The 27,287-nt window shown below is 35.9% G+C and overlaps 2 protein-coding genes across 9 annotated transcripts in view; one reads left to right on the plus strand and one right to left on the minus strand.

Annotated features, from left to right (window-relative positions):
• The first annotated feature begins 383 nt into the window (after positions 1-383).
• On the plus strand, positions 384-10,640 carry DIMT1 (DIM1 rRNA methyltransferase and ribosome maturation factor). Its single transcript, XM_015101287.3, has 12 exons — positions 384-580; positions 920-993; positions 2,236-2,322; positions 4,020-4,081; positions 4,166-4,259; positions 4,348-4,397; positions 5,151-5,274; positions 5,709-5,801; positions 6,634-6,698; positions 7,319-7,382; positions 8,538-8,644; positions 10,108-10,640. The coding sequence occupies exons 1-12, from the start codon at positions 502-504 to the stop codon at positions 10,148-10,150; spliced, it is 942 nt and encodes a 313-aa protein (XP_014956773.2). The 5' UTR covers positions 384-501; the 3' UTR covers positions 10,151-10,640.
• Positions 8,491-27,287, minus strand: part of KIF2A (kinesin family member 2A) — a 71,771-nt gene continuing 52,974 nt past the window's right edge. For 4 of the 8 annotated variants that reach the window (XM_015101283.3, XM_042233760.1, XM_015101280.3 and 1 more), the window contains exons 16-21: positions 26,540-26,607; positions 23,498-23,611; positions 22,194-22,344; positions 18,837-18,938; positions 15,883-16,018; positions 8,491-13,770 (exon numbers count right to left, since the gene is read on the minus strand). In XM_015101283.3, the coding sequence (XP_014956769.1) occupies positions 13,685-13,770; positions 15,883-16,018; positions 18,837-18,938; positions 22,194-22,344; positions 23,498-23,611; positions 26,540-26,607 (657 nt within the window). In that variant the 3' untranslated portion in view covers positions 8,491-13,684. The remainder of the gene's footprint in view (positions 13,771-15,882; positions 16,019-18,836; positions 18,939-22,193; positions 22,345-23,497; positions 23,612-26,539; positions 26,608-27,287) is intronic. The other 4 variants (XM_015101286.3, XM_060400406.1, XM_015101285.3 and 1 more) reach the window with 1 other exon arrangement.

The raw sequence follows: 27,287 nt of genomic DNA on the forward strand, positions 1-27,287 counted from the left end.
ATCGGTTGGGATACACGAGAGAAATACATGACATAAATTTTCTTTGGATTTGAGCGATTCAACAACCTAGCCTGATAAAGCATCCACAAGCCTAACTGCATTACGTAACCTAAGCTTCCTCCACTTCCTTGAGGTCCCACACCCAAACCTATTTAACTAGCTTGGTGCGTGTTGGGGCAAGGCCCCGCCCCCGATTCTAAACTAGCCAATCCAAACTGCCAGAATCGGCAGCGCGGTGTCTTCTGGGATCTGTAGGCTTCCGAGGTTAGGCTTCCCGGGAGGCCGAGCTTATTCCAGGCGGCCATCGGGCTCCAAAGGCCCGCCCTCTTTCTGGGGGCGGACCCCGGAGCAAACCGAGGGGCGTGTTTTCGCCCCACCCCCGCGTGGCCCGATAGGGTGCTGGTGGTGCGGGCTGGTGATTCCCACGTGGTGCGGAGACTAGAGGTTGCGGGTTCGGATCCTTCTTGACTTCCTCGGCCTGTGAGCTCTCTGCCTGCAGAGATGCCGAAGATCAAATCAGCGGCTAGCGGCCGCCGCCGCGAGCGGCAACAACAACGCGGGCAGCTGAAGAGCGCCGGAGGTGGGGACAGCCGCGAGAGAGCTGGGGTCCCTTGGGTTGGGACTTCCGGTGGGACCGAGCCGGGGCACGGGCGGAGTTCTGGCGGGGACAGTGAGACCGGGCGCCGGGAGCGCGCGAGTCCCGGGTTTGCCCGAGCGACGAGCGCAGGCCCCGCGCGCCGCCTCTGACTTTCCTTCACGGAAGGGGTGGCCTTAAAACAGTCTGTCATCCAGCTCCTTAGCGTGACGTTTGGCACCCCTAGCTGGAGCAGATACCGTCCCCTAGCTATCCTGTTTTCTTCTCTGGGACGGTCTAATGTTTTTAGTTGGGAAATTAAGGCTATTTCATGTTTTATTGCAGGACTCATGTTCAACACGGGGATTGGGCAGCATATTTTGAAAAATCCTCTCATTGTTAACAGCATTATCGATAAGGTGGGTGCGAAAGAGGAGAGGGAGAGAGTTACTGGGTTATTGATTTTAATTTTAGGAATATCTAAGCACAGATAGGATTCCTGACAGAAAATAGATGCTGTATAAATACTTGTGGAATGAATTGAAGAATTGTGTAGGATTCGCAAGTTCTCTTCAATATGATTTGCTTTATTCTGTGAGTCTCGGGTTCTGACTCCAAATTCTTTTATCTTTCTGTAGATTATTTACTTTTTAGCTTGACACTTCTACCTGTTCAATTCCAGATTTTTCTTCTATTACCAATCACTTTTTCTAGGCAGCATCTATCACTGTTAGTTTTTGTTTACTGCAAACCCTAAAATTATATCCAGACACCTTTGGAAGTTTGTTCCCCAGAGAAACCTGCATGTTATAAGCCAATGCCACATGTAAACTCTTCAGAGTATTCTTCCTGCATGGGTTATTGATGTTTTCTTATTGTTTTGTATGATTGGGAGCTAGGATGTGAAACAATAGGTGGTGAAGATTACTTTCATGGTTGCAAAGGAAGTATCCTGGCGCTGTAGAAAGGACATTACCTGGGTGAGAGATGTCAACTTAATGTTGTATGCAAAATGAGAGTTGGCCTAGCTTTTTAACCTTTTTGGCTCATGAATTCCTTTGTGCATGTGATGAAAGTTACAGACTCAGAATACTCCAGCTATGTGCATACGTATACATTTTTTTTCTGCCACATGTTGAGGGTTGTGGGATCTTAGTTCCCACACTAGGTATCTAACCCCGGCCCCCTGCAGAGGAAGCATGGAGTCCTAACCACTGGACTGACATTAATTTTTGTGTACAATTTCTGGATCCTTCTGCACCCCTGAAACCATACATGGATGTGGAATTGAGAAATACCAGTACAACATGCTATGGTTCATCATTTTGGTCCTTCCTTTTTGAACCTAGTGATAATAGTGTTGGTAACAAGGTGCTGTTGGAATCATTTCAAAGATAGGAAGGAGAATGCCACTCAGAACTGCTGTTCCTACTTCTCTGACTCCTAACTATTGCCCCAAGTTAGGAGAACTGTTCAATTTCCACTTGTGCCTAATGTTAATGAGATAATTTTTTTAAACATAGATCATGAAGCCATCTCCTAAAAATGAAGTCAGAATAAGATCTCCTAACTGTGCACTTTTGAGTAAAGCTATTTTGCTGTAAATTAAATTATGTGTTCAGACGTGCCTGTAAAGCTAAAGTAGTTGTGCTTGCTTGTAGGCTGCCTTACGACCAACTGATGTGGTGCTGGAGGTTGGACCTGGAACTGGCAATATGACTGTAAAGTTGCTGGAAAAGGCAAAAAAGGTAAAGAGAGGATTTAGTGTTTGGTATCAGGTATCATGTGAGTAAGTTTAGGTGGTTTACAAGTATAAATCTGTTTTAATGAATTGCTGTTATTTTAACAATAACTCTTGCTCCTTTGCTAGAAACTTTATAAAATATGAGCAAATTGGGGGGAGTCAAAAGGTACCAATTTCCAGGATAAAATAAATATGTCCTGGGGATGTAATGGGCATCATCATGACTATAGTTAACAACACTGTAGTACATTTGAAGGTTGGCAAAGAGAGTAAAAAGTCTCATCACAAGAAAAAAATTGTAATTGTGGTCATGAATGTTATATATATATCAAATCACTGTGTTGTATACCTGAAACTAATGTTTTATGTCAATTATGTCTCAATTTTTTTTAATGGATTAAAAGAAAAAAACATAAGTATATCAATCAGGAAAACGTATGACATTGGATACTTCAGTACAGGGAATTGGTTACATGGTTGTTAGAGGACCAAGAGAATAAAACACTGAGGTTAACCCAAGAGTAGAATTACAAAAAGCAGCTACCACCTCTCGGCTCAGGGGAACAAAGCAAGGGGATTGGAGTTATTGGACTTGGAACTTTGGAGGAGATCCAGCACAGGCCTCTGAGACTGGAGTGTCACCTGCCTGCTGCTGGTACCTTCTTTGTCTCTTGGTGGATCCAGTTCCAGTTAAGTCAGATCATTGCTGTGTCTTCTGGTAGATGCAGGCAACAGAGAACTTATCTGAGGAGAGTTCAGTGAAGAGACCATTGACAAGATGTGAGAATGTTAAGGGAACCAGTAAACATTTAGTGAAAAACCTAGGGACTATCAACAGCAGGAAACAGTTACCATCGAGCAACCTCAAGGGACAAGAGGAGGGAAATGTGTTGCCGGAGCCCAGAAAGAGCAGGGACAGGGACCACTCGTAGCCAAACACGGCCACTGCCAGAACTTGTGCAAGGCAGGCGCAGGCATTAGGAACTACTCAACCCCACCCCTTGGAACCAGTAATGCCTTCCATTAGCCTAGCCCAACAAGAAGTCAAAGGGCGAGGGAGCTGGACTATATTACCCTACAGGTACAGCAAAGCTGGAGAATGGATCTGGGAGCTAAGCAGACCTAAACCTCACATATATGTGCTCTGTAGACAGGGTCTTCCTGGAAGTCCGCAAAACCTCAGCTTATACTGAAATAAAATTTCAGCCTATGTGGTATCCCGTTTCATTTACTTGAGAAATTATCTCTGCTATATGCTTTGGATCTTAGTAGGTGAGAGAAGTGACCTACTCATTTCAGAGCAGTTGCTTTGTATGCTTCCAAAGAACATTTACTGCAAAGACATATTTTGTATTTTTTCTCATCATCAGTTGAATTACAAAGCGTGGAGCCATATGAGCACAGTAATCCTGTGAAGTATTTGGGTAGAACAGTCATGTAGTCTGGCTGCCTACTTTTCTGGTGATTTTTGTTGTTCCTTTTAACCCCCTTGCTGCATTTTGTAAAATCATCTCTTCATTAAATTCTCCTCAGGTAAGTTCTTTAAAATACACTGGTAGAGTACAATTGAAGAATAATGATGGTGGAATTGGGAAAAGAATTTTAATTCATTTAAATAATGTAAGTTCCTATTGAGTTAACAGAAAAAGATTTCTCCATAATTAACCTACAAAAAAAAATTTTTTTTTTTTTAAAATTTAGGTAATTGCTTGTGAACTTGACCCAAGGCTAGTAGCTGAACTTCACAAAAGAGTTCAGGGCACGTGAGTATACATAATAGAATTAAAGTACATTTCAATCTCATGAAACAATGTTCTTTTTAATTGCTTTTTTTTTTAAATTATCAGGCCTCTGGCCAGCAAACTTCAAGTAATGGTGGGTGATGTGTTAAAAACAGATCTGCCATTCTTTGATGCTTGTGTGGCAAATTTGCCTTATCAGGTATGTTCTCAAAATGTAGGAACATTATATTTACTAAATGGTTCTCTGGTGGGTCTTTCCCAGAAATAACCTGTTAATTCTTTTCCAGATCTCATCTCCTTTTGTCTTCAAGCTGTTGTTGCACCGACCTTTTTTCAGGTTTGTGACAAGAAGACTAAAGTTACTGCCAAGCCTTAGAAAAATTACAGTTTAGGCCATGAACACAGATAGCCAAAGATTAAGGTTAATTCAGTTGAAAAACTACTGGAGAGTTTGTTTTGTAGAAAGTATCAATTTGTGTGCTGCTCGCTCTCTCACATTCTTTAGCAGTTGCTAGAGTTATTTGGGAGAGGTGTGGTCTGAGTCGTGCTTCTGAGACCAGATGGCCTTTCCATATTTTCTTACGCTTTTGTTGTTAGCCCAGGTCAAATTTCTTATGTCTAGATTCTTAAGTGTCCTTGCTAACTGGTTTCTAGTACACTCTGTAGCAGTGATTTTCAAATTGCAGGTCAAAAACTCCTTAGTAGGTATAAAATAAATTTAATGAGCCATGACTGTCACTTTTTTAAAAAATGACATGGAATGGAATATATCAGAGGGCATTTATTTCATGTCAACCAGGTGATTATAGTTTCGTGAAACTTTTGTTAACCTGAAATACTCTCTCATCTGATCATTGAGGGCTTACATTCACAAGGGGTTAGAGCTACAGCCATTATACAGTGAAAAACAAAGGTGGCCCGTCATTCTATGGGAATAAGGCTCAGGCTGAAACTGTTGTCCCTTCTGGCCAGCTATTATTAACCACAGCTATTGATTTAGTTTCCCACCTAAGAAAAGTCATTGAAGTTAAAATACATTTATAGTTGAAAATGACCTTTCTCTGTTTATTCCTTTCTGCTGTCTTTTCAGATGTGCTGTGCTAATGTTTCAAAGAGAATTTGCTCTCCGACTGGTTGCAAAACCTGGAGATAAGTTATACTGCAGACTGTCAATTAACACACAGCTGTTGGCACGTGTGGACCATCTAATGAAAGTAAGTGACTGTTGTTGAAATGATGGGGCTTAACTCATCATTGAACATCTAGCTGTGCCTTCTGTGAGGAGAGCATGTATGATTACTCTTTTTTAAAAAAATTTTATTTTTGGCTGCAGTTGTTGCTTTGTGTGGGCTTTCTCTAGTTGTGGCGAGCAGGGGCTGCTCTTTATTGTGGTGCACAGGCTTCTCATTGCAGTGGCTTGTTGCAGACCGTAAGCTCTAGGCATGTGGGCTTCAGTAGTTGAAGCATGCCAGCTCAGTAGTTGTGGCTTGCGGGTTTAGTTGCTCCTTGGCACATGGACTCTTTCCGGACCAGGGATTGAACCGGTGTCCCCTGCACTGGCACTTATCCACTGCGCCACCAGGGAAGTCCTGATTATTATTTAAAGTTGTTTTTGAGAGGACTACTTTAAACATTTTCTGATTAACAGGTTGGAAAGAATAACTTCAGACCACCACCCAAGGTGGAATCCAGTGTCGTAAGGATAGAACCTAAGAATCCACCACCACCTATCAATTTTCAGGTGAGGTTAAAATAGGGTCATTCAGTAAAAGGAAAAAAAGTCCAAGGTGGAAGATGTGTGTCTGTAGCAGCAGAAAAATGAGTCAACCTAAATGTCTAAATAGGAGAATATTAATTATAGTACATCCTGTGATGGAGTAGATGGAATATTTGACACAACATAGTTGTTGAAGACTCAAAACAGCATGGAAAATGTTTGCAAAGATAAAGATTAGAATACCATTGCAGTTTGCTGAAGATTTACATCTACAGAAAACATGTATCTATTTGAATAAGACATGGGAAACAAGATAAAATGAAAATAGTTGTGTTAAAGTAATAGTATGGGTAACACTGTTTAATCAGAATTCTAATTTTTGCCATTTAAAAAGAGAAGAAAGCCATATGACTTGATGTAAAATCTCACTGCAATCACATTAGATAAAAAGATGCTTATGTGGTCAGTAGCTGGTGGCGGTGGTGTGGCTGTCAGCTATTCCTGCGAGGTTTAGCTAGATGTATTACACAGGCTGTATTCTAAATCACATCTGTTTTAAGTCATGTTCTTTTGAAAACGATACTTAGATTTAAATAAATGCAATGTTCTTTGTTCCGATGTGGCACAAATATGTTTTCTATTTTTAAAATTGAGGGTAAAATAATCAATGAGGTACACAAAAGTGTGAAAATCAAGTATAGATCTTACTTTTGTATATATGAACCAGACACATCAAGATATAGAACATTTTTATCACCTCAGAAGGCTTTTAGTTTTATATAGTAAGACAAAATTGTACCTACTAGGTATCAGTGGGGCTTAATATTTTCTAAGAAAATACCATCTACTGTTTCAGGAATGGGATGGCCTAGTAAGGATCACCTTTGTTAGGAAAAACAAGACATTGTCTGCTGCATTTAAGTAAGTATTTTACTAATTTATGATATATGAGGGATCAGTGCTTCAGATACTGTGCTGAGCGCTAAAATTTGGTCATTTTCCTGAACAGTATTACCCTAAAGCATACACATTATCCATGTCCAGACACACTTTAAAATTTTGTACTTTGGGAGGCAGGAGAATTTAATGAAGAAAAGTTCCTGGACTTGGGAATTAGATCAGGTTTGTTTTTTATGAAAAATGGGAAAAACCCAAAAACTATACCCCACATCTGCTTTTCTTTGGAAAAAATGAGGTGACAGATGGACCCCTTCCCACACTTTTGAAAGATTCATGGCATTTTAACTTGGAAAAATATAATAGCAATTTGGGGCCCAAGGTAAAAAAAAAATGGTGAAAGCCACAATGAAAAAACTAATTTTTGAGATTATGTTTTTTGTAATCTAAAACTTCCTTAAGATATGTATAAGATACTATTATTTAAATAGTAGTAGTTGTGATTATTTCAGAAGTTTAAATATTCAGCCTTTTTTAGTTCTTTAATTTTACCATGTGGAACACAGGCTTAATCTTATAGTAAAAGAAATTTATAATCTGTTTGGAATAATAGTGGCATAATTTCTTTATGACCCATTTTATAGGTCAAGTGCAGTGCAACAGCTATTGGAAAAAAACTACAGAATTCACTGTTCGATCCATAATATGGTAAGCACAAAATGTCTTTGTTGTTTCAATAAATTGTTGTGTTTTAAAATGTCCATTTCCTGTTTCATATATCATTACAAAACTCTTTAATTCTGAACATTTCATAGGACCCTTAAAAGATAGTATCTAACAGGAGAACGCCAACTCTTTAATAGGTCAGTGCTGCTGTATACTTTGTAGAATGTATCTGAGCAGCCTTGAATACCCTGTCCTTTTTTACTGACAGTTTTTTTTCTTTTGGCTATAAAAAGATTCAGTTGAGTCATAATTTTCTCCCAAATTTTAACCATGTATAACTTACTCAGCTTAAACGTATTTGCTAGCTTTTGAATTGGGGCCATCCCTTCTTGCTTGTTGCTCACATAGAAATTAAAAATTTAAAGTTACCTTTTTCTCAGTGACTTTTTTTTCATACCCAGAAATTGAAATAATTAGAATAAAGTAAGGGATAAATGGCAAGTTCTGGTTGTGAACCTCATGTCTCCTACCATTATCTGTGCAACATTTTCTTTAGTTGTGTAAACACAGAGACATCTATATATGACTATGATGTTTGATAATTTTTTAGTTTTCCAATCTAAACAGAGTGGCAGATAAAAGCAAATTTCCTTTTTTTCACTCAGTTCTTACGTGGTTTAATGTACCAGTAGCGTAGCTACCTCCATTTTATGAATACAATCTCTGAACAACTACCTACACAGGAAATACTAAATTGGATTAAGAAGTTTTTGGATGGAAGATGTGAAGTGTGAAGCATTCTCAAGGGTTAGAGAGGCTATCTTTGAGAAAAACTAGCTAGCTCATTTAATGAAATTTGTGCCAAGAAAATATTATTTTTAAAAGATATTAACAACTGCTGTAAAACTTAGTTTACAGCTTTAATTATGTTATGAAGTACTCTGCGAATCCTGAAACAACTATTTCAGAATTTCTAAGAAGAAAAAGGGCAGTATACACGAATATTTGGTATGTGCTGAACATCAACCACTTAATGAATTAAGAGATGCAAGTCTTATCGACAGATAGGCTTTCCAAAACTATCATGAAGAGATAAGGGGACTGTTTACGACTCACTGAACTGAAAAAAAAAAAAAAGAGTCAAGGTGACTTCATTAAAGATATGTTGTTCATTTATTCTGAATCTTGTATTGATAGATAATACCAGAAGATTTCAGCATAGCAGATAAAATACAGCAAATCCTAACCAGCACAGGTTTTAGTGACAAGCGGGCCCGTTCCATGGACATAGATGATTTCATCAGGTAACTACATTTTCCTTTTACTACATGTTTACATTTCTTTACTGTGACACCTTCATATTTAGAGACTTAAAGGCTTTTAAGCGGTTATAAGGTGCTACCTGGGAGTTATTGCATAGCACTTCCATGGCATGGAATAGTATTTGGTGTAGAAGATGGAGGCTAGTTAGCTGCAGCAGAATGAACATTTTCTGTAAGAACAGTAAGTGAAAACAGTCCAAGCCTGGAGATAACCTCTGTGACAGTGTGAGTTATGGTGTGTGTGCTTCTCCCTTCCAGCCCCCTCCCCCAACTCCCATTCATAGTCTTAATAGTCTTCAAAGTAGCCTTTCAGGTAGAAGAATCACAATACATATAGTTGCATCTTCTTTACTGAGAATAGCTTTTAAGTATGAAATAATATTAGTTACAATCATATCTGGTTATCATTTCTAACTGGTTCGGTAACTTATTTCATGGACTGAGGCAAGTTCTATACACCTGAAGAAAGAAAGAAAGAATGGTGTCATAATTAACTGGGCAATATAGAGCAAAATTTGTTTTCCTTCGATTAAGCAAGTAAATCTTACGAAAGCAGAGTAAGGTGTCAAATACTCAGGTAATAATTGACCTGCATTCATTGTTTCTTAATCACTAACACTTTGATTTCCTAACTAAAAAACCATAAATTTTTGTCTCTTTAACCAATTCATTTTTAAAGCTTCCAAGATCTAGAGGCTGAAAAAAAGAGGGTAGATTGATAAAGTCACTGGTTTACTTTTTATGCTAGAAACACAGTTGTATGTAACTGAGACAAATGACACTTATATTTTACTGGCAGGCTAGCAGTACTACTGTCTTCATGAGATGTTAATGCCAGGAGTTGAACATTATCCCTAAGTACCCATCTTTAGATATCTTAACCCATCTTGTTGGTTCTTACGGGCCATTCTGAAAATAATCTCAGGCAGGTCTAAATAGAAATATTTCATCTTATTTTCCTTCATTCTTATTAATTTTCTGCAAGGTTACTAAACATGCAGCTTACTAAAACAGTGATCTGATAAGTACATAGGTATCCAGAGAGAAGCATTTGAGTCTGAATAACTGAGCTCTGAGAGGAAGAAAGGACACATGAGATTAGCCATTCATCTCTCTCCTGTCTCTAATTCCAAACAGCTTTGCATTCATTACCAGGTTGAAATGGAACAAGTACCAATGTGCTCTTAGGCCAGGGTTAGTGTAGGTCTAAGATTATTTTAGTTAAATTCATCATGCTTTAAGACATATAGGCTACGACAGGAGAGACACCAAAATGAGGTGGCTTTAACCAATATACATCTCATAAACTTAATTGAATAAAGTTTCTTTACTGATATCTTAGGAGTATTTCTGTTTTAGAACTCATGGTACAGGGACTATGTATGTGTTGTTACTTACTACAAACTAGCATTTCAATACCATCCCACTTGGTTTCTTTTTTTCAGATTGCTACATGGATTCAATGCAGAAGGTATCCATTTTTCTTAGGTTATCTGGAAGAGAAGTTTTTCAAGCTCAAGGAGAAAAAGTGGAATTATATATTAATAGTTTGAGAAAATGAACTATGCTTGGACACTATGTGCTTGACTGCTTTTGATGTACTGCTACTGTCACCATTTAGTTCTCTGAATTTTTAAGAAAGTAAGTCAATTCTAAGTGTCCAAGGTTTCTTTGTTTTTTGCTGTTTTTTGTTTGTTTTGGTTTAATATATAATACAAGGCAGGGTGATAATAATCTTCAAGAGCCGCAGATACGCACAACTTTACACTTCAAGTTATTTCTAACAGTGTATAAAGATGGTACCCTTTGATTTTCTGTGTTATATATTATTGTGAGAACCTTTTTTAGGCTTTCAGCTCTTTAGGCCTTTGTCCTTGAAGTCATAAAAAAGTTGAAATGTTTAATTTAGTCACATATTCCCCATACCATTTCTTTTTGTTACTCATGTGTACAGTAAAGCAGTTGTCTTAAAATGTTATTTTGCTTCTCGAATTCTTTGTTTTCCCGTACAGTTTCTTTCACTGCCTATCCCTCTAGCAATCCTGTAGTGTTAACAGGCTGCATCAGGGTTTTAGGTAAGCCTGAATCTGCTACTGCCACCGCACGGTGGCAGGCATATATTACTTCTAGGCATTCCTTGTAAATAAGCATCTCAACTAGAATAAAATGAACTATAAGACTGTATGATTTTTTTCATACAAAAAAGTCATAGACTTAAAATTTCAGAGTTTTACAAATCAAAACTGACTTTAAAGTTAAAATCTCTGCTCTTCAATTTCAAAACAAACCAACCCAATCAGCCATTCTGCCACAACCACAGGTTCCCAGGATTCATAATTTCTGGGTAATTAAAAATTTCAATAGATGTCATAAATAAGTCTTAATTAGCTACAATGTTTAAATCATTATCAATATTATACTCAATATCGTAAATGCCCTTTAACAAAGAATTATAGTAGTTGACTATTTTATTTATATAAGGAAATTAATTAATAAAAATATTTTCAGTGACATTTGGTTTTCTTTATACCTAATAGAAGGAATCTCCAAATTACTTTAACAGGGGTCCATACAGCGAGTGAACCTAGAAGGAAAGCTAGGTCATTTGCCTAACAGATTTTTTAGAAATCTGGCCTCAAAGTTATATATTAAAACATTCCTATATAACTAAAATAATGTATATTTTTAGTTAATTTTAATTATTAATAGGAATATCAGTTTTCAAGTCTGAGAAAGTAAAGAACGTTTAATCCAGATCCAAAAAATCTAAGTTAGTCTTTAAATAACAACTGCATAAAGCCACTTTTGTACATAAATACTACATAAGCTTAAGAGTAGGTTTTTTTAAATCGCACAAAACTACTTAGCTTACTTGTACCATCTCTATCTTTAAAGATTTAATTCAGCTTTCCCTCTTATTTCCCTGTCCTCCTATGAATTGCCTGCCGAGTTTTAGTCCCTTTTATAACCTTCAGATTTCCCTATCTGTAAAACGGAAAGAATGGGTTATACTACCAAGATCCTTTCTGGTACTAATGTTTAATATACCTTGAATGCTATTCAGAATGAAGCCTTTATAGTATAAGGCAGTGTATTTCAATTTCAGGAGACCTTCCACAGATACAGTACCCTTTTAATTTAAATAATAAATTAAGACTAGTCTGTTGTGCTTAAAATGAGTAAATTCACGTATCTCTCTATGCCCTTTGAAGGTTGATTAGGCTCAGAAACTACCTTTTTAAACATTCTCTGTAAGGTCAGTACTAACAGTTCTCCATTCTTCCTCTTCTCCTTGAAATAAACACAAGTAGAACATATCTCACAGCTGCAAGAAAACCTGAGTTCCTTCCAAAACAAAGGTGATTGTATTGAAGTAAATTGTCTCTAAAACTCATTACACAGATTTAATTTATTAATAATAAGCACACTGTGAAAATCTACATTTGTACTAGATTTCAAGTTTACAGAGGAGCTTTTCACCATGGTGTTAGGATTTTCCATAACTACCCTTTGAATTCTATGGACAGTGAAGTAGGGAGTCTGGCTCATATGACTCTCTATTCATAGCTTCCCTTTAGCCCACAGGAATGAGCTGGTAGTTCCCTAGAGTAAATCAAAACAAGATATCCCTGGGAGACTTTTTGTTAATGTACTCCTAGACACTATCCTGGGAACTGAGGGAAAACTCCTAGAGAGACAGATAAATCTTCTAACAAAATATTTACATGAAAAGTGGCCAGTTTTCTTCCTTGGAATAGCAATCTGTAAAAATAAGTGCCACCATTTAAAAAGTAGCATGCCCTAGATGAACTGATTGGTGAGAATTTGGTCGTTCTCGCCAAATAGTGGTGAAACATCAAACATTAGGTAATGGGTGGAGCTTGCGTTAGATCTGCCCTTTTACGGCGAAGTCAACTCTTTTTTAGCTTAAATTCTTTTTCAACATAAGTTATGTACTGTCTACACTTGACTTAAACCTAACAGTTCTATTATGGACTACTTTCAATGTACATGTACATATTCATGCATCAGAAGCCAATTTCCTTTAACTGTACCATTTAAAAGGTACATTTTGGGGTGCTAATGGACACTTCAACTTAAGTAATGGTATTGGTAAAGATCAAATTGCACTATTAGTCTTGTTAATACCACACTGGAACACACACTGCGTATATATGTATTATCCTAAGATAAAACTCTTTCCAGAATTTCATTACTTTTTATTATACACCAACTAGTTTATATTTTAGTTCTTTACAAAGAAAATGCTAAGAAAATTATAACCACATGTTATATGGTTTTAAAATCATAATTCCAGACTTTTTTACACATAAGATGGAATGGTCCAGCAGCTATGTCCACTGTCACAGACTTTAGTTCCATTCAATGATATGGCACATCCTGCAAAATTAACTAGTCACACACAAAAAAATGTCTCAATTACAGTAAAAATGTACACACAATAAAGGTAATTTACAATGACAAATAAGGAATGTAATTCTCTTGGCTGTGCTTCAGAAATTTAGGGTAATAGCCTTAGTCAAGGCACAAAGCAGGAAGAGGTGAGCACAGCTGTTTCTAGGAGTGGGCAAGGTATGTACAATCACTGATGAGGTATGCATGCACGCAAAGGATTTAAAACTGCTCAGTCTTGCTAAGAAAACTGAACTGAATTAAAAGGAAATGCTGTGGCTTCCCCTTACTATTCACCTCTGATCAAGTCCACAATCTTACTTCATCATATAGAAAATAAAATTGGCAAGGATCTCCAAAAGTAACTCACTATCTGGGTAAATGAAACAAAATGCTTCACTATTCCCAAATCTTGGTTGTGCCTCCTGACTAGAAGCATCTTGTAGACAAAAGAGTGTTTCACAAAATTGAAATGTCATTCAGGTGAAGGGACAAGACATTTTCCACAGACACTTAAGATTTCAAACTTTCAAACGGCCCTTACAGCTGAGAACCATTGTTATGTTACAGTAGCGAGGGTTCTGGGGATCCTTCAGCAGCAAATGCTGTTTAAAGGGCACGGGGTCTCTTCGGGTTGATTTGCTTGCTGGCCTGTTCTTCTTCTTGCAGAGCTGCACGAAAAGATTTCACTTTATCTTGGAAAAAGAAAAGAAGAAAGTAAGTTTTGCATTATATGCAATGCAGTATACAATTTTATGCATCCTATCAAGTCACCTCTTACAATATCAACTCAGGGTTTTTTCCTTTTGTTCTTTGTGGTCCAGAAACTCAGAAGTAAACATCGTGCTCAGGTATAGCAACAGATTCATAGATTCTGAGAAATGCTTGTGGGGGTCTTTTTTTGTTGTTGTTACCTTCACAACAGATTTCTGTTCTATTTGCCATATTTTACAGTGTTCAATTTTAATTTCTTTGTTCCTTTTTACAGTATAAAGAGGCTATATATGTATGTAAAATAGTTATTTCTTCTCAGAATATTAGAAAATGTCTACTTTCAATTCCTGTTTTACCTTTTTAAGCTATGAAATTTTAAGTTCACTTGAATTTTTAAGACATGTTACTTTTTCTTATCGGGGATTACAAAAGGTACGATGAAGGGAGATTACAGACTATACATTTCTTGGTCTTACAGTTCTGTCTTACTGTCTGTTCTATCATGTACTGATTAAGAGTCACGTAAGAGCAAGAAATAGGTAAGTAAAAATCAGAAGAGGCAAGTAACTGTCAGCTGTGTGAAGATGAGACATCTTTCTACAACAGTGGTTCTTGATTAGGGGTGAATTCTGCTCCCCTCCCAGGGGCACTGGCAACGTCTACAGACAGTTTTGACTGTCATCCTGGGGTGGCGCTACTGTCACCTCGTCAGTGGAGACCAGGGATGGCTGTGAGCCCTGCACAGTGCACAGGAGATGGCGCCTTCCAACAGTTTCCCAACTGAAAATGTGTTAACAGTGCAGATTATGGCTTTCAAAAAAAGAGAAAGACAGTGTTGGAATCTCGATTTCTTTCCCCTCTTCCTAAGTACAATGATGTTGAAAAAGTTGATTTTTTCTGAAATTTAGAAAGGAATATAAGGACTTCTGGCTCTGATGCCTGCTAACATAATAGCTCTCAAATTTATATTAACATCAAAATTATATTTGGTAAATTTTTTTTTCTAAGGACTGAATTATACAATATTTAGGTAGTTTCTTCAAAGTTTGGATATACTTAATATTTACATGAATCCTGAGAAAAGGAAGGGCACTAAGTTGAAATCTACATCTTGCAGTGAAAAAAAAAAAATTAGGATACATTGTCATCTGTCTCCTGAATAAAATGCACACAGAAAGCTGCTTATGCATTATGGCAGATTAGAAAAATGATCAAAACACGTTAAATCAAGGCTTGAATATGAAGAACATGAAAAACAGCAAATTTTAGAAACCCTACATCTGCACAAACAATTCTAAATTGGCAAAATGATCACTGCTGACTCTATAGGATATAATTGCAAATAACTAACTTTACAAAGAACCTAGTTTAAAAACTTACGCAGCTTGCTTGGTGCTAAAAAATCTAGCAACTTCAGTCAAGTTTCATGTTGCACTGCATGTACACCCAAAGAAGCCTACTTGCATATAAATGAAGACAGCTGATTTGCCAAAGCCTGAGAAATCAGCACACATAATGCGTGCTTATCTGAAGTCGCACAGATAAGCTAACTAAAAAGCCCAGAAAGGAGACATGGCATGTGAGTAAGCCACATGCTTCCCTTCATAAGCAAAGCAGAAAGAGTAGCTGTTGGAACCTTCCCCTTCATTTTTTAAAATGAGAGTTCAAAGGAAAATCATGACAAAAATACACACAGAAAGGAGATGCAGGTAGGAGGTGACAGAAAGATGACCTGGAATAGATCTAAACCAAGGAAAATAATACTGAAAAGAATTGGCCTACCAAAGCTCTGCATGGGTATATAAAACTTAAAAACTTGTTAAAATATATTTTCCCTCTTTAATCATAAGATGTCTTTATCTTCTCCAAAGACAAAAACAAAAAAGATGACTAGAGAGCACTTGAAATATTTCATGTTTCATTTTCAGGAAAAAAAAACAAACGGAACAGTGGGTTGGTCTTTATAACTCTAGAAAGATGCTAAACGTGCCCATAATTTTCACTTCAGATGTCTTTTTACAATATGAAATCCTCCCACTAATTACATACAAATATTAGGCAGATTTCAAACGATAAAATGAAAACAGAATTACCCCGCAGTTCAGTTAAAATGTCTATTTTTTGCTCAAGAATAGCTTCAAGTTGCGTGGCGTATGAATCCACATCATAGTCTACTTCTTCAGTCATCTCTAGGAGAGCCTTTTCATCTTCTAACCATCTGATAGATTCCTAAAATGACCCCCCCCCCAAAAAAAATCCAGTAAGCCTCTTTATAAGACAGAAACCAATTTATAAATTTATCTTAAATATAATCAAACATACTCAGAACAGTATTCTCTGAAATATAACCATAAAACATCTTTATTTACAGAATAAAATCAAGAAATATTTCTTTACATTCAAATACAAACATGATAGAAAAAAAAATGTCCTATTTTTACTTTGAGCAGGGTTTGGGGAAGGGAATGAATCAAACACAGACACACACACACCCATATCCCAATAAGTGGGGTTTGGGAAAGGAAATGAAGCAAACACACAAACGAGTGGGAATGAATCACACATACACACCCACCAATGACACACACACGCATGCACACCCATCAACGAGCAGAGTAAATCTCAAAACCTCAGCTATCCCTAAAACAGGTGTAATAAAAACTTCTGAGCAATCTCATGAGGCCTATGGGAGACTATAACTTGTAAATTATTTGAAATTAACATCCATTTGGGCCTCACAGAGGTTGCACAAAGAGGTAATCATAAATTCGACACAGCAGCTCTTCAAAACTATTCACTGTAAGGAAACAGTGGATAGCTCCCATTTTTTTGGCTGCACTCTGTGGCTTGTACAATCTTAAGAGTTCCCTGACCGGGGACTGAACCTGGGCTCTCAGCAGTGAAAGTGCGGAGCCTAACTAACCACTGGACCACCAACGAATTCCCAAGAAAGCCCATTTTAGAAGAGTCAAGTGAACCACTAAACAGTAACTAATTACTACTATTCATAAGCGCTTTAACGAAACCACTGTTAACTCAGTTTAGATATGTGGAATTCATGAATTTCATTTTTTCACAATGCCATGAACCATAGATTATTAACAAGGTCAGATCATTTTAAATTAAAGAGTTAGGGGATATAAATATGGACACTTTCTAACTTTTTATGGTACACACAATTTCACTTTTCCAAACACCAATGTAATTTAATTACTAATTACAACTAGACTATGTATCACCATCTATTAGAAGACTAAATATCCATTGATTAAAACACACGCACACAACCTCCCAGTTATTTTTCTTTTCCTTCAGCTATACATTTAATTTTCAGAAACAAAACCCCAGTGTGAAAAATGGCACATCACAGAAGGGAGGAACAGTGAATAGAATTGTAAGACTATCAGACTGAAAGTCAGAATACTCAGTTCTTCCAATAAACAAATTTTAGACTTCATTATAAAATGGCAAAGTGAGAAATGATGGGCTTCACATGACACTTCATTCAAGAAGGGCAGAGACAACTACATATAATGTAGTTTTAGTTGCTGAATTTATTAAATCACTTGAATATATAATATATATTAAGGGCATATACATATATATCCCCTATATATATATATGTCCATTATATATGAATATATAATAAGAGCATAGACAACTATATATAAATGTAGTTTTAGTTGCTGAATTTATTAAATTACTTGAAACAAATCAGGTAAGAAGACAGGCACACTTCTTAAGAAATCTGTTTTGAGTAAGGTAAGTATACTTCACTTTAATAAAGCATTCACAAGTCTACTGCTGAATTCCAAACCAATTTAACTATGCTGCACACACAACTAGTCTATAAATGTACCAATTTAATTCTGACACATCAAGCATAAATTTGAATTTGAAAGCCTCACTTAACTGAGTTTTGTTGTTTAATCACTAAGTCATGTCTGACTCTTCTGCAACCCCATGAACTGTAGCCTGCCAGCCTCCTCTGTCTATGGAATTTCTCAGGCAAGAATACTGTAGCATATTACCATTTCCTTCCAGGTATCTTCCCAACCCAGGGATCGAACCTGCATCTCCTCATTGGCAGGCAGGCTCTTTACCACTGAGCCACCAGGGGACCCTGTTTGAGTTTTATGGGTGTTCATATTATTCTAACAATTTTCTCAAAATTACAAGTGTCCTTTTTGATTTAATCTAAATACCTAGGGCTCTTAGGAGAGTCTCATAATAAGGGGTTGACTTTAACAGTTTTAATCATTGTGTATCCAACTCTACAATTATAAATAGTTCTCATATTTTTGAGCCCTTCATCCAAGTACATGAATTGCCTAGAGTTAAGGAATGTTAATATTTGTTTACAGATAAAGATTTCTTCAATATCAGAGAAGGATATACAGGTTAATAGGACAAAGGATTTATAGTACTGTGGGAAGGGGGTGGGGTTCAGGAGCAAGCCGACCATGCAGTCTCCATAAAGATGTTCAAATAGGTATCTCCTCCAGAATATTTTCTTGTTTAATAAAGAGGGGAGGATCATACAGTAAAAGGTTTTTTAAATAGGCTGACACACAATATGATAAATACCTAAGGAGTTATGGCTATATGAAGGGATATATTCCCCCTCATTCATCTGCAACTGGTAGCTCAGTCAGTGCAGTAACTCTCCTGAAATAACCTTCCTTTTCTGCAAAGACTAAATCTTCCTCAGCTGCTCTGATACCCTTTAGAAGAGTTTTCCAACTGCCTACCATGAAGAAAGAGGTAAAGGAGGGCAGAAGATCAACTCCTCTAAAAATAGACAACTAACAAAAGCAAAGAAAGTGGGAGAATAGTAGAAATCAACTACATCTTTTTACCAGAGTTGCAAAGAAAGTTTGTTTGTAGTCATCATTCATTCTATTCAAAATTTACTGTCATATGCCCTACAAATAGACATATGCACAAACATAAACAAGGGCTTTTTTAGATTAGTGTGACATGCAAAAGTCATTAGTAGTTAATTTTTCTAGAAAAACATGTGATTAAAGATTCTGCCATACTTCACCTGGAATACTGCCCTGTGATCTTCTACAACTTGTTCTTCCATTTCTACCATCTGTGAGACAGCTTCGTGGAAAGTAAACAACTGTGGGGAAACCTCTTCTTCCTTAAAATAAAAAGTTTAAAAACCATGACATAAGTTTATATTTTAAGTGTTATAATAAAAAAGTGATTTTTCTATGTCATTTACGAAAATGCAACTGAGAAAGTGAGGAAGTCTGAATGTTAAAGACTAAAAATAAAAAACAAACGGCAAAACCAGAATTTCTTTTCATGGGTCAAAAATATTTAACATTCAATAAGACAACTCAAACTTAAATGTATCAGTAAGAGATAGTTTTCACTTAGCCCAAGCTTTACTACAGAATTACTCTAAAAAAGCAGTCTCTTTCAGGTGTGCAACTTTTCAAAAGTACATTTATCACAGGCTATAAATATACTGAAATATTTCCTCAGCATTGTTTACTTTCACTAACAATTCACATATATGTCTTAAATTTCTTTTCAGTATAAGAAGCAAAATGTTGAGTTTTAAGTTCATTCAATGTTCATTTAAAATAACATTTCAGTACAACAGAGATGTAAATATTACATCCTTCATGACTGTGACTATCAAACTCGTATTCTGAAAGTCTTAACTCTTACTAAATTTAAACTCTGAATTACACTACATAATTTACTTATTGTTTTTTTACAGAAGTTTTAATGGATAATTCATGACTCTACTTCATCCACAAAAACCTATAAATGTACACATCATATATTTTGGTCCTATAACAAGTCAAATTTCTCCAGCTTTGTTTTCTTTTTTGAGCTTCCTTCCCAACTCTAGTATCTAATGATTTATTTCCTCAAAATGCAGCCACAATGATAGAGAAGTTCACTTAAAATTGTTTTATAAAATGTCAGTGCGAAAGCAACATTTTTCGAACAAAATACACAATTCTAAATATATGGGTGTATCTTGGTTAAATTAAATATTGTAGACCTTTGACTCTTTCATCAATATGCTACCATCCCTACAAGTTTATATAATCACATTAGCTAAAGAATTTTTAATTTTCTCTTTGCGAAAAGAGCCATCTATCTGTTTTTAATCAGGACACGCAGGCATGGTTCTCTCACATTATGTCTTTCTGGTAAACCCACAATCAAAAACCTTTACTTATTTTATCTGCCCACCCACCTCCCTGCCAAGCCCAGAACGTCTTATCTTTCCTTTGCTTCAAGATACTATGCAAATTCCTATCACTTCCATGCAGTCCACGCAGAGAACTTTTTTTATCTATACAACTACTTACAGAATTCTAATGCACTTGATTATCCTCTTACTCTGTCTACTACTGTATTACTTTTATCTCCAGAGTATGTCCTAGACACGAGTCCATTTTACCTACCTTGTTAAAATTTAATATAGCAGTAAGAATATGTAACACATGCATCAATACTTGAACTATCTCAAGATAGTTCCTTGGGGAAGGCAAAGTTGAAAGCAATTCACCCTCTCTCATACATGGAGAAGGTTGCAAGAACCCATAATGTCACGCTTAAAAACTGTCTAGATTAGTTCCAGTGACCTAGCCAAGTTCTCCCAATTAAGGTCCCACAGAGACCCAACAGATACAAGAATAAAACGGGAGAGATATGCTGTAGGGAGTACCTATCTCATTCTGGTTTTCTGTATCTTTGAAGGCACCATATGTAGGAGCAAGGCAGGGTTTGCTTTAAGGATTTCAAAAGCAACTACAGTCTCTTTCAAAGCTTTTGGGGGACAGAGGATAGACTAACACCAGGATTTCATTTTTAGTTATTTATCGTCTATGGTTCAAAGTTGAGAACTCTTATTTCAACCAGGTTTCTTAACTTCAGCATCACAGACATTTTGTGGGGGTTTGTGGAGGGAGGATGTCCCTGTGCATTGTATGATATTGAGCATCACCCCTCGCCCTCAACCCACTAGATCTTAGCAACACCATCCCACTTGGGATGACCAAAGATGTCTCCATACATTCTTTCCCTGGAGAGGAGCTAAGTCATTCCTGGTTGAGAACTGCTGCAGTAAGTCCAGCTTTAGTAACAGGAAGTATTTTGGAACATGATAACAAAATTAGTATGTTCATTTGTTACTCTAGAATATTTGGACTTTAAAATACCTGCTGGAAGTATTAACACATTAAACTTATACTGTTTTTAAAGAATATCTTATTGCAGCAAGCAATAAATTTAGCTGACATAAGATTCACTCGGGAATAACAAAGACCCAGACTCTTCAATCCTGCCTGGCTTCAGCACTTATTACTTAATCTTTTAGAAAATGTGAGGATTATGTCAGTTAATAAAATGCTTAGCAAATATGTGTCATGAGGTAATAAGCAACTAATAACTAAATGCTATCTTTTATAAGAAAATGCCACTATCGGATTCTCAGTGGGAAAAGTGAAACAAAACTATACAGATTATACATTTTAAAAATAAGTTGAGTAACTATGTGAAAATATCTGTGCTTTTTGGTTATTTTTTAAATACATCTTTGTCCTTATACATTATTATTTTTGAGCAACAGGGAAATAAAAATTTTAAATAATGAAATGTCCCCAAACATTCTAAAATACAGAAAGCAGCTAGGTGTAACAAATGTCAGATTTTTTTCATTTTTGATATAGTTCATGAGTCCTTTTAGTATATATCCATGTGTCTAAAGTTAATCTTGTTTCTAAGCTTTATGTATAGGATATATTACAGGTACAATTCTCAAACTTGTCTGTTTCCTGTATTACTTTAAAAATTCCCCGATTTTAGGCACTTCCCTGGTGGCTCAGTGGTAATGAATCTGCCTGCCAATGCAGGAGACACGGGTTCAATCCCTGACCCAAGAAGATTCCACATCCCGCAGAGCAACAAAGCCAGTGAGCCACAACTATCAAGCCTGTGCTCTAGAGCCCAGAAGCCAGAACTTCTGAGCCCATGTGCCCTAAAGCCTGTACACTGCAGTGAGAAGCCTGTGCAACTCAACTAGTGAGTAGCTCCTGCTCACTGAAACTAAAGTAAAGCCCGAACGGCAAGAAGGGCCCAGCACAGCTAAAAATAAATCGCCCAATTTTAATCAGTATAAAATCTGGAAAAAAGAATAGTCAGATCAGGGGTCAGCGAACTTTAGTACATATTTTGGGCTTGTGGGCTATCTGGTCAACGTCGCCTCTGTTCTTAATGAGCATGGCCATACTTCAACAAACTTTATTTGTAAAATAGATGGCAGGCCCACAAGCTTTAGTTTTTTGATTCCTGATTTAGAGGACAGTTTTCACTTATTCTGGTATGTATGAAACAACTAAGATAATTACCATTATATTATGTCACTTACATTCTGTTCACAAAGAAGTTTTAGATCATCCCTCTGAGGGGAACTGCCCACACCCCACTGTGCCTCTAAGTCATCAATCTGATTTGGGGGGTGGTGCATTATTGGACGGATGTCACCAGCAGCAGTTGGATCCACAGTCAGTTCTTTAACCCTATAAACACACAAGAGGTATATTTAATTAACAAAGACTCGTGAGGGACAAGAAATATCAACCTATTTAATATAAAAGCAATTCAATTAACATATTAATATTGATGATGTCAGCTTTCCAGATCAATCTAACTGAAATCTGTGGAAATATTAAAGGTATGCTGAGATATTAAACTTTAGGAATTTACTTAGGTACAACTTTATATAATTACTTCAAACATAATTGCTGTGCGTAACAAATTGAGAATCAAAGTATGCTTTTCAGAACTTCAAAATAAATAAGAGACATTTGTTACAGTTAAAAATGTTAACAACAGTACTTAGATTAATAAATGCATCATTGTAAAAAATCAGGTTTTTTTCTTTTATTTGGCTGCGTTGTGTGGCAGGTAGGGTCTCAGCTCTCTGACCAGGGATCGAAACCACTCTGGAGTGGAAGCACAGTCTTAACTACTGGACCACCAGGGAAGTCCTCCAAAAATCAAAGAATTTAATATACTTTGCAGATTTTTGGTAGTTACAAGGCTCAATTAAAATTAAAATACCTACACATGAAATATTTCTAATCCATAAAGATCAGAAGCTGTAAAGTTTTATCATTAAAAAAAGTTTACCCCGTTATACTCAAATTTACACATTTGGGAGAGGGTACACTTTTTAATTTAATTTTTATTTACTTGTCACACCATGCGGCATATGGGATCTTAGTTCCAATCAGGGATTGAATCTGCACCCCTGCACTGGAAGCATGGATTCTTAACCTCTGGGCCATTAAGGAAGCCCCCGAGTGTCCATTTTTTAAGTCAAGAGGATCCTTGTTATTTCCTTGCAGAAAGAATGTAAACTTTTCCTTTTAAATAAGACAGTCTATCCTTCAATAATAAATATGGAAAGATGACATCATCCTTAAAAATATGAGAGGGGGAAAAGGAAGCCTGAATTCTAAATCAACATTTAAAGCAAATAAATGAATAAAGTATGTAAAAATTAAGATCATGCAGTATAACCACCACCTGTCAAACAAAATGAAAAATAAAATGGCTCAGGACAAAAGAAGTATATGCCATGAAAGTAAATACTATGAAACATTTATATATAGCACAATCCAAAAGAAACTATGGAAATAAACATCATATGTATAGAATAAAGTAGACCTGGTAATCGAAGGAGAAAAGTCGTCATACTCATAAGAAGGAGAGAGATCAGGGCGACTGCCACTACCCTGTGAGAAGGGAATGTCTGATGGACTAATTCCAAACTCCTTTACTCTGCAGCACCAAAACAGCAACAAATTAAAAGAAAATGCTCTTGTAAAGACAGGAATGCACATTTCAAGTTTTCATGTAATACTAATTTGATTAGAAAAGGATCAACTTTGTTGTGACAATACATTTACACTATCTTAAAAATTAAAGTTTAGAGGTTTTTGAACCCCTCTGTTCTATTGATTCCCTACTCCATAATTCTTCCTTTTCCCATGATCTTTTCTAGAAGTTTAACTAGACCATCAACTAAATTTGAAATGCCCTGTATTAAGCTACATGACCACTCGTGTCTAATTTCCTTCTGTAGTCAATAACCATGAGTATTTTATTAGCATTAATGAGTCCACAACAGTCTTGCAGTCTCTTCAAACAGGACAGAAGAGAATTAAAGTCCTAATGGCATACAATCTTTATAATGAATTAACTTCTTTCCTATGCACCTAGAATGTATTAGTTATGAAGCAACTTTGGAACAAACTGAAAAAAGTCACTCAAATAATTTTCTGTGTTTTGTGATTCAGATGATGAATCATGGCAAAGAAAATCCTTTAGCAATGGAATTTTAATTGTTTTGGACAATATCTCTAACAGGTGTATTAACCAAATCATGGGTTTTCTGCACCAACTTTTTTGAGTTCCTATATCCTCTTTGGGCCAATCCCACTTAATAATAGCAAGCAATATTTATTAATTACTTTCTATCAGCAGATAGCATGATTAGTATTTCTTAGACATTATTTAACCATTAGGACAATGTTGTGATATTACCACCATTTTACTGATAAGAAATTGGTTCACAGCAATAAAGTACCTTACCCAAGTTCATTCAGTGAGAATGTGGCATAACTGAGGTTCAAACCTGGCTGAGTACAAATTTTATGTTTAAACACTTCAATATATACCAACCATATTCTCTATTTTTCTCATTATTTCTCAAATTAAACTAAATGAAATTACTGTTTATACACATCAAAATAGTCACATAGATAAAACCAGTAATATCTTACACTTAGATCTTTCTTTGACCTTTTGGTAATGTCTACTCTGAAAGGTTCAGTATCACATTCATTTGCCCTTTATCCTTTATAGTCACTTTGGAAAGCTTATTTACATACATGCTGACAAACCTAAATTTCTAATACTGACTTAATCACTTTTTTACTCCCAACCCCATTACTTATCTTATTCTCTCAGAGTATCCTCATTTAGGTACCCTTTTAGCCCCTAACTACACATTTTCCCTCTATTCAAAGCTCTCTTGCCCAAGCTGAACTATACTATATGCAGGAATTATATTCCTCAAATGAGCTATCAAAGGAGGTTGAAAATCTTTATTCCTAGAGATATGGAAATAAAAGACAGAACTGTTTGTCCCAGATGGTTAGTAATGTTGCAAATGAATCACATTACATGATAATAAATTAAAATATTTTACTTGGGTCTAAATGAACTAGAGGAACAGACAAATACAGAAGTCTGAAGACATGAGGGTTTTAATTCTACAGCTGGACTATAACACTAAGCTGTTCCTCATCTCTCCCATGAACAATTCTGAAATAAGAAGCATTTTAAATTAGTGATAAAAACCTTACAATACCAAAAATGTTCACTACAAAGAATGATTAAACGATCATAGCTAGGATTTTATAATTCAAAGTTTAAAAGGGATTAAATTTAAAAATAAAATTCTATTATATTTTTAAAGAAATTATGATTTTTCATCTTTTGGCAAAAGGTAAGTTTATACTTTCCAACAGTTTCTACTGATGATTTTTTAAAATCTCTTGAAGCGAAAGCAAAATACAAAAGAACAAAGGATGTTCTCATTTATGTGAAGTTCAAATACAGCTACCTATATTGTTCAAAGATACATTCATAGGTAGTAAAACTATTTAAAAAGAGAGAAAGAAAGAAAATTGAGCATTTATTCTAAAATCAGGATAATGGATTAATGGATTGAGATTTATGGATTTAGGCATGTTATTCAGGATATGTGATCAGAAAGGGACACATGGGGAATTTTCTAGGGGTCTGGAAATGTTCTATTTCCAGGTCTGATGACCAGAATTTATACTTTGTAAGTACTCATTATATTATATTATGTAAAGTAGGAAGTATTCATTATATTATGTTTGGGTACTTTCCTATATGGATATATATTTAATATCTTAATGAAAGATTAATAATAAAATCTCAATAGTGACTAAAACAAAAAAAAAACAGTACAAATACTCATGTTTAGCAAAATTAAAAGACTCGCCACACTAGAAATGGAATACAAAGAGGAATTTTATCTTTAGGTTAAAATCACAAATGCAGTATGTGATAACAGAAATTTAAAGCTATATAAATAGTCATTTAAAACAAGAGCAATGGGAACAAATTGTTTTAACCATGTATAATGCTTTTTGTCCTCTCATTTGTAATAATCCAACTGTCTATTAAAGTTTGTAACAGTATTTTCATAAATAATAAAATGTAACCCATATAGAACACCACAAAGAACAGTGCTATCACTACTAAATCCCTAGATTCCCCATGTATAACATTTAACATTATCAGAAATAATTTTTTAGCATATAGCAAAATAATTTAAATATAGACTGTGCCTGACACTCACTCACTTTTGAGTCTTAACATAATGAGAACTAATACTACAAAATATAACTTGGTTAAATGGAAAAATGTATCATGTTCTTGAGTAAGACCAATTCTACTAAAAATATAACTGTCATCTCAAGCTACTCAACACATTTCTAATTATTTTTATTTTTAGGATGTGATAAAATGATTTTAAATATCATTTCAGCAAATATCATGCAAAAATTTTTTTGAAAATGGAAAGAACAATAAGATTTACCCTGTAAGATATTAAAGCAAATCATATACTGTTCTACTCCTTTCGAATTTCAAAATAACCATATCTCATACCTATTTGCATATCTTAATGTATTGAGTGTATTTTCACAAGATGCCATTCCTGGAGAGATTGTAGCAATCTATGGGGGAAAAATGCAAAGATAAAGAAAATGTTACGGATGACAGTAATACTGACACGTGGTTCTTTAAGGTCTAACCTTAATACGGTCATCCAAAGAAAAGAAACTCCAAGATAACTCAGTCCCATAATCATATAGTAATTATAAACTCCAGTTAAAATTTAAACAGCTCTCACAGCACCACAAAACGATCAAACATCAGGCAGAGAATGGAGGTCAACATCTCAAAGAAGGGAGTAACACTGAGTACTGACTGCCCCTCTTTTTGATAAATTTTTTTTTGAGGGCCTAAGGGCAAATTGTGCTGCTGTCACATTGGACAACTAAAACTTCAATAAAAACCTGGAGTTTCACTAGTTAAGAAGCTAAATAAATAAAGCACAGTTTGGAGGTGGGCACCATAGCAGCTGGGAAGTAAAGTCTGTCCCAGAAGAGAAGTAACCACAAACTCGTGTGTGTGTGTGTGTGTGTGTGTACATACACATGAGTACTCTACCCAAATACACATATTACCCAAATCTCTGCCTGACCCCCGAACTGGAGTACACAAGGCCAACTATAAGAAACATAGCTAAGTCTAAAAGAGCTAAACAGAGATTTCAAGGTCAGTTGCTGCCCAGAGCAGGGGAGACAAGTTTGGAGTTTAGCTAAGTTAACTTTCTGCTAAAATAACAGTAACA

Source organism: Ovis aries, chromosome 16 (assembly GCF_016772045.2).
Source record: "Ovis aries strain OAR_USU_Benz2616 breed Rambouillet chromosome 16, ARS-UI_Ramb_v3.0, whole genome shotgun sequence".
Taxonomy (NCBI): domain Eukaryota; kingdom Metazoa; phylum Chordata; class Mammalia; order Artiodactyla; family Bovidae; genus Ovis; species Ovis aries.

What these genes read in the sequence shown, in the direction of transcription:
- DIMT1 (XM_015101287.3), top strand. Translation starts at nt 502, where the DNA reads ATGCCGAAGATCAAATCAGCGGCTAGCGGCCGCCGCCGCGAGCGGCAA. An exon ending in ACATTGTCTGCTGCATTTAA is followed by an intron (nt 6,699 to 7,318) that starts GTAAGTATTTTA and finishes CCCATTTTATAG; the next exon opens with GTCAAGTGCAGTGCAACAGC. An exon ending in GACATAGATGATTTCATCAG is followed by an intron (nt 8,645 to 10,107) that starts GTAACTACATTT and finishes TCTTTTTTTCAG; the next exon opens with ATTGCTACATGGATTCAATG.